General features: G+C 46.9%; 1 protein-coding gene across 1 annotated transcript; it reads right to left on the bottom strand.

The window, feature by feature from the left end:
* Positions 1–8,691: 8,691 nt before the first annotated feature.
* LOC117843062 (auxin-responsive protein SAUR36-like) lies at positions 8,692–9,132 on the bottom strand. The gene has a single exon (XM_034723624.2). It carries the CDS (start codon positions 9,130–9,132, stop codon positions 8,692–8,694), a length of 441 nt encoding a protein of 146 aa, XP_034579515.1.
* Between the last annotated feature and the right edge of the window lie 8,162 nt (positions 9,133–17,294).

Below are 17,294 nucleotides of genomic sequence, written 5' to 3'. Positions count from 1 at the left end.
TCAGTTCACTGGTTCCTCAAAGATATATGCTACCCAGCTGTTCAAGCAGCTGGCCACAGAGAGGTACAATGGCGGAGGGACTGGCATAAGAGATCACATCATGAGGATGTATAACTTGGCAGCGCAGCTGAAGCCTATGGATCTTGAGCTCAAGCCTGGGCACATTATGCATTTGGTTTTTGCTTCTCTGCCTAAAGAGTTTGACACTTTTGTTGTCAATTACAACATGCAGCCAGAACAGTGGGACATGGAGAAAATGATCGCCATGTGCGTGCAGGAAGAGGACAGACTTAGATCCTCACATGGTGGCTCATTGCACTATGTGAAGGATAACAGAAAAAAGATTGCTAACCCCTCTTTCAAGGCACGTGGAAAATCTCCTATGCAGCAGAATCACCAAAAGCTTCTCCCAGTAGAAAAAGACCAATGTCTACATTGCAAGAAAAGGGGGCATTTCAAGAAAGACTGCCCCGACTGGTTAAAGTCAATAATGGCAAAAAGAGGTGAGAATACTATTTCTTTTGTAAATGAATCCTTGTATACACAGTATTCGAAATCTACTTGGTGGATTGACTCAGGTGCAACTGTTCATGTTGCAAATTCTTTACAGGGATTCCATTCGACGAGGACTACGCAAAGAAGCGAAAGATGCGTTGAAGTCGCAAATGGAGTCCAAGCAGAAGTTGAAGCTGTTGGCGATGTCTCTTTAGAGCTAGTTGATGGTTTCATGCTTGTACTTAAAGACGTGCTTTATGTTCCCTCATTACATAGAAACTTAATAAGTATTTCACGTTTGGACCATGATGGTTATGAATGTCATTTTGGTAATGGAAAGTGTGCCATTTGGTTCGATAATGCATGTGTTGGTGTTGCCATCCTTCACAATGAGTTGTATTTATTATCATTGCGTGAAAAAGTTAATTCTGTGTGTGACGTGAATATGAATGTATCCTCGTCAGAGAAAGAGACAAAGAAAAGAAAGAGAACTCATGAAATATCGTCGAAATTATGGCACTGTCGTTTAGGCCATATTTCGAGGGGGAGAATAGAAAGACTAGTTAAGAATGAAATTCTTCCTCAATTAGAGTTCTCAGACTTAGAACAATGCGTTGATTGCATTAAAGGAAAATTTGTAAAGCAAATTAAAAAAGGCGCTAAGCGTAGCACAGGAGTTTTAGAGATAATCCACACTGATATTTGTGGACCTTTTCCTGTGAAAAGCGTGGATGGTTATGACTTGTTCATAACATTCACAGATGATTACTCCCGTTATGGTTACATTTATCCAATCAAAGAAAGATCAGAAGCGTTGGATAAATTTAAGATATTTAAAGCTGAAGTTGAAAATCAGCATAACAAAAGAATCAAAATAGTAAGATCCGACCGTGGGGGGGGGAGTACTATGGTCGGCATACCCCATTCGGCCAAGTTCCTGGACTTTTCGCAAGGTTTTTGCAGGAAAATGGCATAGTAGCCCAGTATTCGATGCCGGGCGAACCTCAGCAAAATGGAGTAGCTGAAAGGCGTAACCGTACACTGATGGATATGGTGCGCAGCATGATGAGCTATTCCACCCTACCATTGGGACTGTGGATGGAGGCGCTGAAGACCGCCATTCACATTCTAAATAGAGTACCAAGTAAGTCGGTGCCCAAAACACCGTACGAACTATGGACAGGAAGAGTACCCTCACTAAACCACCTACGTGTGTGGGGGAGCCCAGCTGAGGCCAAAGTGTTTAACCCAAACATTGGGAAACTAGATCCCAAAACAGTTAGTTGCCACTTCATCGGCTACCCGGAAAAATCAAAGGGTTTTCGTTTCTACTGTCCAGACAGATTCACAAAGTTTGTAGAAACGAGACAGGCGATTTTCTTAGAGGATGAAATGGTGAGGGGGAGCATGGTAGCTCGAGAAATTGATCTTGAGGAGAAGCGGGTGTGTGCACCTAATCCGATGATTCAGGAACCATACTTCTCACTACCTATTATTCCCGCACCGATAGTTCCTGAGGTCGTGGTGCAAGCACCTGCTACAGTCCCTGATATTGTGGTGCAGGCACCTACTGTGATTCCACCCGTGGAAACGATGAGTGAAGTTTTGGAACCTGTCCTTCAGGAGCCAACTGAACCCATCGTTGCACACGAGGAAGAGTTGCAACAGCCACCCCAGAATAGTGTGCCACAAGCAGAGGCACAGAATATGCCTGAAAGTGAGGGGCCTAGAAGGTCTCAAAGGGTCAGAAAATCAGCCATCCCTGATTGTTATAAAGTTTATAACACAGAAGAAGTTCATATAGAAGGTGATCCCACTTCATATGAAGAAGCCATGAAAAGTGTTCACTCATCGAAGTGGCTAGAGGCCATGGAAGATGAGATGAAATCGATGAGTTCCAACAATGTTTGGGAACTTGAGGAGATTCCTAAAGGAGCCAAAACAGTAGGCTGTAAATGGGTCTACAAGACTAAACGTGACTCCAAAGGGAATATAGAAAGGTATAAGGCGAGACTTGTGGCAAAAGGTTTTACACAAAGAGAAGGAATAGATTATAATGAGACTTTTTCTCCTGTCTCATGTAAAGACTCCTTCAGAATCATAATGGCACTAGTTGCGCATTTTGATTTAGAGTTACATCAGATGGATGTAAAGACGGCTTTCCTAAATGGGGATTTAGAAGAAAACGTCTACATGAAACAACCAAAGGGTTTTGTCATGGAAGACAAAGAAAATATGGGATGTCGTCTAAAGAAATCCATTTACGGATTAAAGCAAGCCTCTAGACAGTGGTATCTAAAGTTTAATGATATAATAAAGAAATTTGGGTTTCAAGAGAATATAGAGGACAATTGTGTCTATGCAAAGTTCAAAAATGGGAAATACATTTTCCTAATCCTGTATGTGGATGATATTTTGCTTGCGAGCAGTGATATCAGTCTACTGCAAGAGACAAAAAAGTTCTTGTCCTCAAACTTCGATATGAAGGATCTTGGTGAAGCAACATATGTTTTGGGCATAGAAATTCACCGAGATAGATTGAATGGGGTTCTAGGGTTATCGCAAAAGGCATATTTAGAAAAGGTTCTAAAGAAGTACAATATGCATGCGAGTAAAGCCACACCTGCTCCTATAGTCAAGGGCGACAGTTTTGGGAATTTTCAATGTCCCAGGAACCAGTACGAGATCGATCAAATGAAAGCGGTTCCATATGCTTCAGCTGTCGGAAGCTTACAGTATGCCCAAGTGTGCACTCGCCCTGACTTAGCTTTTGTCACCGGGGTTCTCGGTAGATATCAAAGTAATCCAGGTATAGAACACTGGAAAATGGTAAAGAAGGCGTTGCGCTACGCGCAAGGCACAAAAGAACTCATGCTTACATATAAGAGATCTGATTCCCTAGAGATAAAAGGGTATTCAGATGCAGACTTTGCGGGAGACAAAGATGATAGAAAATCCACGTCTGGATACGTATTCACTCTCGCAGGAGGAGCTATCTCATGGAGAAGCTCGAAACAGAAAGTAACTGCGTCATCAACGATGCATGCAGAATTCATAGCATGTCATGAGGCCACGGGGCAGGCAATGTGGCTAAAGAAATTCATACCCGGATTGAGAGTGGTTGACTGTATTCACAGACCACTAAAGATGTACTGCGACAATGAACCAGCAGTATTCTACGCTCACAACAACAAATCAAGCAATGCTTCCAAAGCCATTGAGATAAAGTTTTACGTTGTGAAAGACAGAATCCAGGATCACACTATAAGTCTCGAGCATATAAGAACAAAAGATATGCTTGCGGATCCGCTCACGAAAGGCTAACCTCCCAATGTGTTCAGGGAACACTTAGCCGGCATGGGTTTAAGGGAAAGCCTATAATTTCTGGATTGGATAAGGCCCAAAAGAAACAGAATTGTTTCAAAATAGAGAGGTGTGTTGTAGCTGTTAATTCTATCGGCAATCAAGCTGTGACGATGAAACATGCTCTACATATTAATCTACGATGAAACGAATAAAAATGAAAAGTACAAAGCTAAAAGTAAATGATGAGATCAAGGGGGAGAATGTTAGATTGATCTCTTTCCCGATTGGCCCAAAGGCCAATCAGGACCTTGATCTGCGCCCTGATCGGGGGCGCTTACCCTATCAATGGGTAGTGGGCCCCTGTCGCGCTGCGCTATATAAACAGGGTGGGGGACCCAGCTCGGCTCACGAGGTTCGCCGGTAGCCAGCCGCCCCACCGACACACCTACCGATCTAGGTTGCGCAGTAGCGGCGGGAAGCACCACCGCCACCTCACCGCCGACCGGAGTCGGCACTGCGCGTCGCTGCCTTGCGCAGACTCCGTCAACAGAACCCGCGATGGCCAGCAGCTCTGCTGCTCCCACCTCTAGGGGTGAAGGTACCCCAATCTCTCTCTCTCTCACACTAGGCACTCACCAGGAACTCCTTGCTCACTCATGTCTCTCTCGAACCCGACTAGATGTGCTCTAGTGATCCTAGGCTAGGCCCTAACATGTGCGTCATGCTTGTTTGGGGGCACGAGTTGGTGCTCGTGTTCGCGTCCAGTGTCGAGTTCATGTCAGGCCAGGACGGTGGTATCGTAGTAGGTTCAGCCGGATGGCGCGCGTGTGCGTGCTCACGTTTGCGTCCGGAGTCGAGTCCAGCATGGCGTGCGGTGCATGCTGGTAGTTCTGCAGGAGTTGCAGTTGCAGGGATGGTCAAGCCGTTGGCTGTGGCGTCAGTAGCGGAGGGGAGCGCAACTTGGCTTGTGAGCGAAGCTGAAGACCGATTCTCGCGGAGGAGTTTTGTGGCTCAGAGTGCAGAGAAGGCTGGGTCACCAGGGGAGTACGTACGTGCGCGCCATGTTCGCCGAGGGGCCTTTGAGTTCAATAAACAGCCAAGATACCGGCCGTACGGCGGCCGCGGCGTTCGTCGCCAAAATCGCATCTACTGTATATCGTCTTCAACCTCCGTCCGGCGAGAGAGTGTGAGCGATCCTAGGGCTAGGTTCCAACACCAGTTATCTGATTTAGCAAGCTAGGCTGTTCTACTTCTGCTGCGTCCTGATCAACGCAGCTCTGCCGCTCGACATGTGAAATCAACGCATCATAAAACTGAAATCATTTCGAAAAGAGTCAAAACTATTTCTATTTGTCATACTCGCAAAGCAAGTCGCAAGCATGCGTTTCATCATTTTCCTTGTTTTTTAAGACTTTCTATGCGAGTATTTGACTAATTTGTTCATCACTGAATTATTCAGATAGCGTAGGAAATCTGAGCCACGAGTGGAATTGAAGCAATAGCGTAGGAAACAGATGACAGGCGCGGCGACGAGGAAATGAGGAAGCTGTGGACGGCATGGATGAGCCCAGAGGCTGCAACCTGCAAGCTCCCAGGTGTAATCCTTATCTCGGCCGCCACAACACCGCTGCGCCGCCAGGGCCGATGCGGCCGGACCGCCGGAGGACGGAGAAGGGGAGGGGGGAATGAAGGAGGCTAATGACGAGGGAGAGTGGAGGCGGCGCCAGATAATTGGAATGCAGAGGCGGCGAGAAGGGGTGAACCCACTCTTCAGGGAACGATATGCCAGCACCTAACAGCATCTTCGGCGCCCGACTGGCTTCAGGAACGGCGACGGTGAGGAAGACGAACAGAGCAAACGGGAGGGAAGACCGAAACGGGGGTTTATGCAAAAAGTTGGATCGCGATTATTCATTTCAGGGGGGTTTTATAAAAACATTTGGATCGCGATTATTAGCCGCGATCCATTTTAGGGGATTTTATGAAAAGTGTTTGGATAGTGATTCGGCTTAGGGTGATTTCTGTAAACATGTCGCCGCCCCTCGCCAGGATTCGTCGCGCATCGCGAGCAAGATCCGCCCGGCGAGGCGGCGACGACTTTGTCGGAGCCACCCCAGGGCTCCCAGAGCAGCGAGGCGCCGTTCCGACAAGGGAGGCGCGCAGCCGCGGTGTGCTTGTGGCGAGGGCATCCTACCGCGACCCACGACCGCGACGCCGGCGGTGGAAGCGGTTGCTTCAGAGTTCTTGTTCCTCGCGTGCAGTTGACCCTGCAGCGTCTCTAGTTGACCGCTTGCCGGTGCGCGGTGGCGTCGAGGGGAATGCGGATGCGGCGCTGGCACTCCGTCCGCTTCGGTGCTTCGGCGGGTCGTCGGGCGTCGGCTGGAGCGCTCCTTCACGCCCCGCTCTGGTGAGAATTCCATACCTGGCAAACTTATTCAGATTGCTTGTTCGTGTGCACAGCTAAGCAGAAGACAGAGCCTCAGCCTATAAAAATTGGATTTGCCCGTGCACGGACTGTTACTAGTACTTGAAAGTGAGCTGATTAGAACTGGGCATTAGCTCTGGTTTAATCGTTTCAACTTTCAAAGCAGCTGGTTAAGCTGAGCTCGATACTTACGATTCCGACTAAGCCACTAACGTACACATTGAGATTCAGATTACATTTTGCTAGGCCATCAGTTGTTGCTCATGAAGGCAAATATAGTGGACTAGACGACTAGTTGTTGTGCAATCAGATACGTACTGACATAGTTCAAGCATCCAGGGCCTCAATTTTATGGAGGTGCTGCTATCTGTTTCAGTGTCCTGTTTCAAGTCATTCAGAGATAGGCTGGTTTCTGAATGATTTGGGACCCTAATCTTTTTTCTTTTCTTTTCTTTCTTTTTTTAAGCTGTGTTGGGATTAGAAATCCCGAACAGACAAGAGGGAGAAGGAGAGGGGGAACAAGTAAGCAAATGAACACATGGCCAAGAGTCCCCTCCTCCAGCTTTATTTTTAGGGAGGAGGAGATAGCTATTTATACTTATTCCATTGGTGGGGTTGGATAGTACAAACAAGTCCCTAGGACCCCTTATACCCAAATTGAGCCCTTGGACCCCCTAATTAGTCCTCTTTTATATGCAAAAATGGGTCCCTAGACCCTAGCCTGCAAAGGCACATCCCCAACATGGTGATTGCGATTAGATGAAGAGCCAGCATCAATCCCTCCATGGGGACATGGTGGAATGGTTCAAGAGTCAAAAGACTTAGGATGCGTTTGGTTCCAGGGACGAAGTGGGACGGGACGACTTCGTCCCATGTTTGGTTGACAAACATGTGGGACGGGGACATCCCCGGGAGGGAATATACCCTCCAGATGCGGGACGTCCCCGTCCCACCAAAAGTGGCGGATGGGGTCATCCCTCGTTTCCCCGTTCATGCCGTTGAAAGGCTCGCGAACGGACGCTGGCAGGGGTGGCCAGGACCAGGGTGGGTGGAGGCGGCGTGGCCAGGGCCGCCGCGGGCGGAGGCATCGGGGGTGGCGCGGAGCATCCCCGCGGGCGGCCGGAGGCGGCGCAGGGCGGAGCAATCCTGGGGCGGAGGCCACGCGGCCAGAGGCGGCGCGGGGCGGAGGCCGCACGGCTAGGGCTGCTGCGGGCGTAGGCGGCGTGGGTGAAGCCGTCCCGAGGGGCGGTGCGGCCGGGCTCAAGGTCGACGGCGCGGCTGGAGCCCTCGACCGGCGGGAGAAGATCAGAGGAGGTTGGGCAGCAGCCGGCGGGTCTCCATGGCCGGTGGGTAGAACCAAGGGGAAAAAGAAAAGGAAAAAAAGAAATGGAATGGATAGAGGATGACATGTGGGACCCATAAAATACTGTAGCTAACGATGTGAAAAAAAATCATCCATATCACCATGTCAACCTCTCCAACCAAACACAAGACGGGACCATCCCATCCCATTTCAACCAAACACTAGACAGGACCGTCCCATCCCACAAAACTGGGACGGGACCATCCCATCCTACATTGTCTCCCATCCAAACACATACTTAATTTCCAGACAGATGCAGGGTTCACTTCACTGCTTTTTGGTCTGTACTCTCTACTTGCAGTTGCATGCTAGGTGTTGGTGAGCACCGAGCAGTGCTCTGATTGCAGCAAATCGCGCAACTTGGTCGGCAGTCCCGCATCTCAATTTTCTACCAGTGGTCTGCATGATTTATAGCATTGCATGTGGCACCCGTTTCGAAGTTTCGTGGTAGCTGCATGCATTGTCCAAAGGGCCTACTCCCAATTTTCACTCACATGCCATGCCAGTTTTTGCTGGAAAGTTCAGACCCTGGTTATGAATCCATCCATACTGCTCCTCCTACTTTAACTGCAGTAATATTGATTGCATGCAATACTATTTGTTGCCAGGGTATTTACTTGGATTTTCAGGAGGTCATTTACTTTGCAGCAAAAGAAATCTGCAAATAAAAAAACTACTGGGCTTAGTCTGTAGACATAATTTTCTGAAGATTTGCACTTTTGTTGGCTTGAGCCCACAATTTCATCTTTGGTTAAACATCATGCACTGACCATTGTTCAAAGCTTAACTCCCTTTTTCATTTATGATTTCACCTAGGCAATGGCATCGACATGGTTTGGTTCAGCAGCGGAAATGGGAAAAACAGTCGTTGCGGAGTGCCATATGCAGTAAATTTTGGATTTCAAGACATAAGATCTTGCAGAACAAACTTGTTGCCTCATCATGTAAGTCCTATAATGTAAAATGGAGCATATTTACAAAGAACAAGAATAATGGCTCTAACTTGTTAATTTGCCATCTTCCTTGATCACTTGCAGGACCAAAGGTTTCTGCAGAGATTCCTCTTTTTCATACAACCTATGACAAGCTACTTTATATACAATTAGGAGCTGCATACAACAACTGGTTGACTAAGTCCTGCTGATGGTGCTGCACAGTATGCAAAGTGGCATGGCACTGCCATGGTGCTCAGGAATGCCCTCTCTATCTCAGCAGAGGCGCTTCTTCTGAGCAGGCACATAACATACTCCATGGCTGCAGCATCACATGGGATTGTGATCCTCCCATCACTCGTGAAGCCAAACTCCTCATGGGACATCTGCAAGAGCTCTGTGAAGACAGTCTTGGTGAGGTACGCCAGTGGCACCTCAAACCGCCTCCCATCAACCGTATACACAACACAGTGGCCCTTGCCTGCCACAGAGGTGCAGCAATCATCGGCTTCCTTTGCTGCCCCCCAGGAGAGCCGCTTTCTCCCCAACGCGGCCATTCTTTGCCACTTCTTTGCCAGCTGAGCAACCCTCTTGGCACTGATCATGGTCATTTCTTCCTTTCTTCTCTGTGGCTGGAAACTGAGGAGCTCTTATTTGATCTTGCAATGCTTTCTTTGTGAAGCTACTAGTGACAGTGTTTGGGAGGAGATCCGACCCTGAATATATAGCTGAAAGAAAGAGCAGGGAGACCAGTCAAGTGGGATGATTGGCAGGGGACAAGGCCATGAGCACGGATGTGCGTATATTTTAGCTCAGATATTGAAGGGGCCAAATGTTTGGTGTGTGCCAGGGCCAGTCAATACTGCAGCTTTGGTGCTTGTATTGGCACAACCAATGCAGTCATGCTGAGTGGTCTGGAGGGGAAGCGGCACAAGGACCCCACGTTAATTAGGATCTTGGAGCAACATAGAGTGAGAGGGCCACACTAGTTCAGCTAGTTGTTGTGCAATCAGATCTTGGCCACATGATATGCAGGGCTGGGCCATGACCACCCTTATGACTACCATGCTGCTTCTTACATGGGCATCCAAGAGTACAACTAGGCAACTAGCTGGTAATTCACATGAGATGCTAGTAATTCAATGGACCACTAATTGAAGAGTGATATGAAGCTGTCAACCACCTTGTGTATTCAGATACAATGTGGTATGGCACGAACAACTGTCAGTTTATGTAGTACAATATGAGGATTGGATTCAGATTATTAAATAAGGCAGACACATCACCTAAAATGCTAGATATCCCAATGTGGAGTCGCAGATCGGATTGATCCGGCCTGACACCTTGGACCCATTTTACATGTGGTCTTCATGAGGCATGCTTCTTGGACAGAACGGGTCAGTATGGCAGAACATTGTGATCGATATCCAAGCACCCAGACAGCCACTAGTGTCTACGACAAGTGCCAAACAGATGACCCCGGAGAAATTCAGTCAAAATCGCATTGCTTTCTCTTGCGACACTGCATGTTCTGAGGTCATGGCCATGTCTCCTTGACAGCCTGAGCAGATGGCTCGACCTCAACTGCATGCTTCTCCTCTCCCTCTCCTATAAATCAATCCATCTGCTTAACACCAACACTTCACCGGTCCATCAGCAAGCCATGCATTACACCTTGCTCAACACCACCTGATACAAAGATTCTCTGAACTTTTAGCCAAGAAAAGAGGTGACTGAAGCAGCTACCAGTCATGATCAGTTCCAAGAGACTTGTTCAAATGGCAAGGAATGGCGGCCCTCGCGAGGAAGAGGCTCACATCGAATCAGCTCCTGAGCATGTCGCAAGAAGAGTTCGGGTTCGCCGGTGATGAAGGCAGGATGTACCGAATTGGTGCTCGTAGCCTAAGGGGAGGCGGGAGTGAATTAGTTAACTTAAAAACTTTAACCTATTATTTCCACTACTTTTGCATCGAACTTAAACTAGATCATGCTATAAAGATACGCAACTATGGTTGATGATCTAGTGTGAAACCTTCATCCCAAATCAAGTTTTGCAACCTAGAGCTAATCCTAGCAAGATACTACACTAAGAATATAAAGGCACACAAGTTGGAAGAATGTAATGCGGAAACGTAAAAGAAGGGGATGAGGGGAAACAAACTCTTGACACGATGATTATCCCGTGGTATCGGTAGGCACTAAGCTACCACTAGTCCACGTTGTTAAAGCACTCACACAAAAGTATTGCTTCCCGGTCATCAAGTCTCTTCCGGGACACCCCTTGACTTGTCACAAAGGCTTGTCCAATAAGGCTCACGTCAAAGTTCCCGGTCACCTTGATGCCGTCTCCACTAAGGAGCTTCTCCACAAAGAAAGGGGGTCTCCACGTCCCCTGCACACGGTCGTCGACGCCGCTCCACACCAAGCCAGAGGGTCGAAGACTTGCCGGCGAGCCACCAAGGCTCCAAGGCGCCGGCACACTTTGTACAACTGTGGTTCACTCTTTGAACCGATCATAAGGTAGGCCCACCTTGCACTCACTCTTCTATAGACCTATCCTAGCACTAAATGCTCTTCTAAGCTTGTGCTAAACCTTTGGCAAATCACTTAAGCACTTTTGGTGGCTTGGATCAATTAAGCACTTTTGGTGGCTTGGATGTGTTCTTGATGGGTCTTGATCTCTAATGGACTCCAGCAACTTCAAATGGGCGAGTGGAGGGGGTATAAATAGCCCAAGGACTCAAAGAGTCGTTGCTCCAACGGCTAGTTAAAGTATACCATGGGATGTTCTGATGGTCTGTTTTGGCATGCCTCGGAACATCCGGTGCAACTAGCCGCTGGCCTCCCCGCACCCAAGTTCTTCACTCACACATCCAAAATTCATCCGATGCACCATCGGAACATCCGGTGCTGAAGGAGTTTCGCCCGAAACCTCTCTAGAACTTCGCAAAGTAAATATGCCTCGTCCGACGGTCACTTCCATAGGGCATCGGAACATCCGGTGCTATAGGTCAATTTCTGCCTTCTTTTAGAATTGCTCCGACGCTACTAAAATTCCCACCGTCGGGTCATCCAGTGCTTCCTGGAACTCAAGTTGATTTCCCCGTTGTACCAATTGCTCTGATGCTTACACCGACGCTAGCTCCGGTGGACCATCGGAACATCCGATGGTACTGATTTTTCTACGTTGAATACCACCACTTGCACACCGAAGATACCGTCATTTGGTGTGCAAGTGGTGGTATTTTCTCTATCATTTAGATGTTTGAATACCATAAAATAATCCTAGATACCATGGCTTGGTTACTTGAATATCCTTGGATGCTTAAATTCCATGATTTGGCTATCAAGAATACCATGACTTGGGTGCTTGAATACCATGATTTGGACTTTGCCACGGTTTGGTTTGCATACTTGGGATCTAGAAAACCTACAAGGCACATGCTTGACAAACTATTAATCCTAATGATTATGTTGTCACTCAATCACCAAAATCACATACCATGACCTAATAGGACCATGTTCGCTGTACAGGATCACGCTGCCTTGCGAGGCCAAAGTGATGGAGTACGCCATGTGTTTGCTTAGGAGAGAGGCCTCTGATGAAGTTGAAAGGGCGTTCCTGAGCTCCATAGCAAGGCCTTGCCACTATGGAAACGGATTGGTTCAAAGCATGGGACATAGTCAGCAAGTTGCTGTTTGTAGCTTCTGAAGATTAGCGTTTAGCAAGCAGCTGTAGTGCTTGTTTTGACCTTTTATTCTCGTTCTTGCTTCATGTAAATAGTTACATATTGGGTACTAGAGATGGAAGTGAGATGATTGCTCAGAAACAAATGGAGCAAATATATGCATGTCAAATTCTCTGAACTAGCAAATTGAGCTGATTTCCTTCTTAAGAGACCGATCAGTATATCTCTTAATCAGCACAGCTCCGGCGTTTGATAGATTACTTCATGATGACCACGTCAGATGCCCATTTGCCAACTGCATAAATGTGATAAAATCCCATAGAAATTCACGATGCAGTTTTTCGATACATACTAACCCCCTCCAATCCATACGTGTCGGGTGCGACTGATCGAGATAGAAATTTAGTTTATTTTCCACTCCAATCCCTATGGATTGGGAGGGAATGAATTTATCCAAACAAAGCCGAAAGGGTTGTGCAGAGCGTAAGAATCATATGAAAAATCCATGGAACAGGTCAGTGGATTGGAGTGAAGAACAATCAGTGGCGCTGCCCTGGCCCTGGGTGTGGTGGCCTGTGGATCCCATTTACGGGCAGCACGAGCAAAAATTCCATAAAATCGTGCAGATTCACAAAAAATCGAGGACCACCCCCCAGTCACATCCATCTGAAGGTCCCCATTTGGCAATGACTTTCGACGCAAAGATATTCGGAAAAACATACGGATACTGTTCATAGCGAGACCAAGCGTAACTGGGATGAACTTTAAGACTCACACATCAATTATAGAGGGAGAAAAAAAAACTCATCGAGGTGCTCTCCGGTTTTTGGCATACGTAGTAGAAATGGCCCGCCAAGCATCACAAATGACCCAGCTATCATCCCGTATGGAGCTTGCACGCACCACACTCAACCACACTTGACGCTGACGAGCATGTCCACGCCCAGTCGCTCCCTGAGGCCGCACAACACTCAACCAACCTGGTGATGGTTGCCTCACAAGCTGAGCAAGAACGGCTTACCACTGCGTTGACAGAGCAAGTTTCCTGTTGCCTCTCATTCCTAGCTACAGTAGCTAGCACATTTGGTGTAGTCGACTTCTGGTAGCGGCAGCTATTCCTCCCGCTCTGCTCGCTTCGATGGTGTGGAGGGTATGGTAGGTATTTATAGAAAACTAGGAGATGTAGTGATTCGTTGTACACTTACTGATCCATGCAAGTACTAAAGTGAAAATGCCTTTATGCATTGTACACAAAATTGACCAATGAAAGTGGCAGACTAGAAATTGATGGAATTTCTCGGAAAGAAAGAAGGCTTTTGCTAAGGTACTCCCGAATGATTGTGGACCGTCCATTTAAGTAGATCTAGACGGTTGTTATCACATATTACCTAATAGGAGTAATATATATTTATAAATTTTTTATTTTAGAAAGTAGAAAAATATGCACTATATTTTACAGTAGATCTAACTGCTTTTTGCTAATTAGGTAATCTAATTCAACCACGCTGAAGTGTTGCACTGTATAATATGCATATTAATGGTAAATTGGTAACAAGGTTATTCTTGATAATCTATCCATGCTAATCTAATTTGATCGCATGCCATGTACCATAACATGAAGTTTTAAGCCATGCGTGTACAGGATTCGAAAGAAATGTGAACGTAACAACATGTACAGTGATTTTCCCACGTAAGGATAAAAACCGCCAAGTGACAGGGTAGACTACACCTTGTTGAACTTTGTTCCATCTCAATATCCTATGAGATGCGAGGTCGGCCAGTTTGATTTGGGGAGAGAGTAACCGAAAGAAGCGCTCTACCTGTTAGTTAGCGTGATGTAAGGAGGTTACCGTGATTTGGGGAGAGAGTAACCGGATTTTTTGTTATTTTTTATTCCACAGAAATCAAAGGCTGGGATTTGTTTTAGATCTTACCTCTTAAGATGGAGTACTGTAGCACAACCCTTGTTGAAAACCCTGTCTCCAACCGAGAACTTGGTTGTTCTTACTCCGATCCTTTTATTTTGGGTGGGGTAGGAGTTCGGGAGTTTTCTTGACCTGTGAGAGAATGTCTTCTTCCTAGCAAAATGCTTGTGGGATGTCTTACCCCGGCGTCAAGTTTTTTTTTTTTGAAATATACGGCTCCAGGTTTCAACAAATGGTCTCGCATCAAGGCTCCATCAGCTGAATATGTACTTCGGTATTATTGGCGCTTACCAGCAGCATAGCGCATATACAACTTGAAAATTATTGCTTATCGTTGTGCAAAAGCAGCTTCTCCGACGTCTCTCATTCCCAAGTGCACTCAAATAGGAGTATAGACAACAAAAATCTACTTATGATGCTAGCTACTTGTGATCATATAGGGAAGGTATATAGTAGTGTAGTATTTATAGCATGATGGTTTGAAGTGCAAGTTGGTGGCGTGTGATGAAACAGCTAGTACCAAAGAGTGAATGTCTTGATCAATGCAAGCTCTGGGATTCGGACAAAATTAATGTCCCCTTTCAACAAAATTTTACAAGGTCGGGAGGAGTACGTAGAACCCGGATTGGCTAACCCACCTAATCAATTCAGCCAGGGAGACTCCGAGTCGATGTCCTGCTCCATCGCCACGGGAACCCTAGCGAGTCGATGCCATCACACTCCGTCGCTGGTGGTCGGAGAGGGGTGCGGAGGAAGGGCGATGCAGCGGCCGGAGGGGGCCTCCAGGTTGATTCGAGGCCGAGCTAGCCGATGAGGCGGAGGGCCTCCCCGTTCATCTAATCATCCGTGTCTGTGGGCGCCGCTCCATTAACCAATCACTCTACGAGCCACTCGGCTCCAGTTCATACAAGCAACCACCGTACCTTCTCGCACAACCACATCTCCACAAGGAGGTAGCGGGTGATCGCTGCACAGTGTGATGTCCAACACATGAACGGCCAACACCACCGCTGGCACAGCAAATTTTCCCGATGCCTCCCATTTCCTAGCACACTCAAGCATGAGTAGCCGATCGAGTAGATGACAGAGAACTCTATGATGCTAGCCGCTAGCTATTCTCCAACTCGATCATCATCTCACTTGCGATTAAGGGGATGTGTGTTTTTATATACAAGGAAACACTACGTAGCTAGCGTAGCAGGGTACATATATGTGCAGTGCGGTGCAAGGTTGGTGGTATGCATTGTTGCCCGGTGGTTGTGGTTGTTGTTGGTGGTTGTGGTTGCTGCCGCCCTTAGTGCGGTGGCCTGTGGGGGATTCCCATTTACGGGCAGCATGAGAGAAAATTTGGTAAAAAAAAATAATGCAAATTGAACAAAAAAATTTGCATCGTCGGACTGACACATGAAAATTCAGACCGTGAGATCATCTATAGAGCGAGAAACGAAAAAAAGGACAAACTTTAGTCGGGGGTGATCGATGAATAATGAAAACTATGACGACCACCCCAGCCATGCATGTCCATCAGAAGATCACCATTTGACAATGATTTAGATGTGAAAAATATTTGTAAAAAGCCTATAGATCAAGCATGCCTCATCAATGTTCTTTTGAGACTCATACATCACCTATAGATCAGAGGGAGGAAAAAACTCATCAACGCTCTTTTCCGGTTTCCGGCATACTCCTATATCATCTATAGAATAGAAGAGCTTCTTCCTTCCCTTTTCCTTGATAACCAACTTCCTGTTTGAGAGTGCATGCCTTGCCGCCGGACGCGCGCACCGGCCCTCAGCCGGATGGCCAACCATCATCCTGTTGTGAGCTTGCATGCGCGCTTGACGCTGACGATAATGTCAACCGCTGCTCAATCCCTTGGGCCACTCAACATTGACCCACTCTGGTAATGGTTGCCGCCACAAGATTGAGGTAGAAGTCATGAGCGGCTTACTCCACCATTGACAGAACAAGTTTCTCTGGTGTCGCTCATTCCTAGCTAGCTAGCAGCACATTTGGTGGCAGGCTGCTGGTAGTGTGGTAGCTATTAATTCCTCCGGCTCTCGGCATTTTTGCCAATTCCTACTCGATCGCTTCGATGGTGTGAAAGGTATGGTAGCCTAGTAGGTATTTATAGAAGACTAGTATGAGATGGAGTACTAACATTCTATGGTAGCACGGTACGCGCACAGATATTTATGGAACAGCTGACCTGTACGCATTCCAGATATGCCCGCTTCAGCTTTCAAGTGTCAGGTGGGATTATTTTGCAGTAAAATCCCCCTACTCGCCAGCCACTTTTTTGATGTTGCATCTTTTCCATGATATGCAAAAGTGGCTGGCGGGTGGAGGGGCTTAACTGTAAAATAATTCCACCACTAACCCTATCCGTTGGATTAGCATCTTGTGATCATAATTCATAGTTTCCAAGGTTGCAGGGTAGATGGTTTGCACCAGATACATTCCCTTGCAGAAAAGATACCAAAGCATATTTTGCTTCAGTCCCTGTATACTAGTACATCAGTACTCAGTAAGAAATGAACTCAATAAGCACCACGCCACCACGTGAGATCCTGGAAACCCAGGAGCGTATTTCAAAGCCATATATACCGGGAGCATATGAATGATCGATGCATATGAAAATACATACGGCTCCAGGCAGAACATGAAACTTGGCCAATTGGGCATCCTGTCAGAGTAATTATCCGTACTTGTTTAATATCTGAGCCTGGAAGACTGGAACCCGGTTTAATCTGTGCAGATTGTCGCAGTATAACACATGAAAATTCATCTCTAGAGCGAGGGAAAAAAAAGCAAACTTTAGTAGGGGGTGATTGCCCAACCACTTACGTCCAACTGAAGCTCCCCATTTTCGAGCAAAAATGTTCGGGAAAACATTTTAATACAGTTCATAATTACGAGACCAAGCATCATACGGATTTTGAACCAAAATGCTCCCTCTTGCCCTTCCTGGCGTAGTGTGCCACGCCTCGCAGTCGCAGATGGCCCAACCAACTTCTTGTTTCAAGAGCGCATGCCTGCCGCCGGACACGCGCACCCTCAGTGTCTTAGCGTAAGACTAGTTTTAATGAAGTTTCATGAGCATTAAATTTTATATCACATCAGCGATTTTGCTGACTTGGCAAGGTCATTTATGAGGAT

Source organism: Setaria viridis, chromosome 2, assembly GCF_005286985.2.
Source record: "Setaria viridis chromosome 2, Setaria_viridis_v4.0, whole genome shotgun sequence".
Classification (NCBI taxonomy): Eukaryota; Viridiplantae; Streptophyta; class Magnoliopsida; order Poales; family Poaceae; genus Setaria; species Setaria viridis.
The sequence above is the reverse complement of the archived record's forward strand: the minus strand, read 5'-3'. Positions and strand labels throughout refer to the sequence as shown.

What these genes read in the sequence shown, in the direction of transcription:
- LOC117843062 (XM_034723624.2), bottom strand. Translation starts at nt 9,132, where the DNA reads ATGACCATGATCAGTGCCAAGAGGGTTGCTCAGCTGGCAAAGAAGTGG.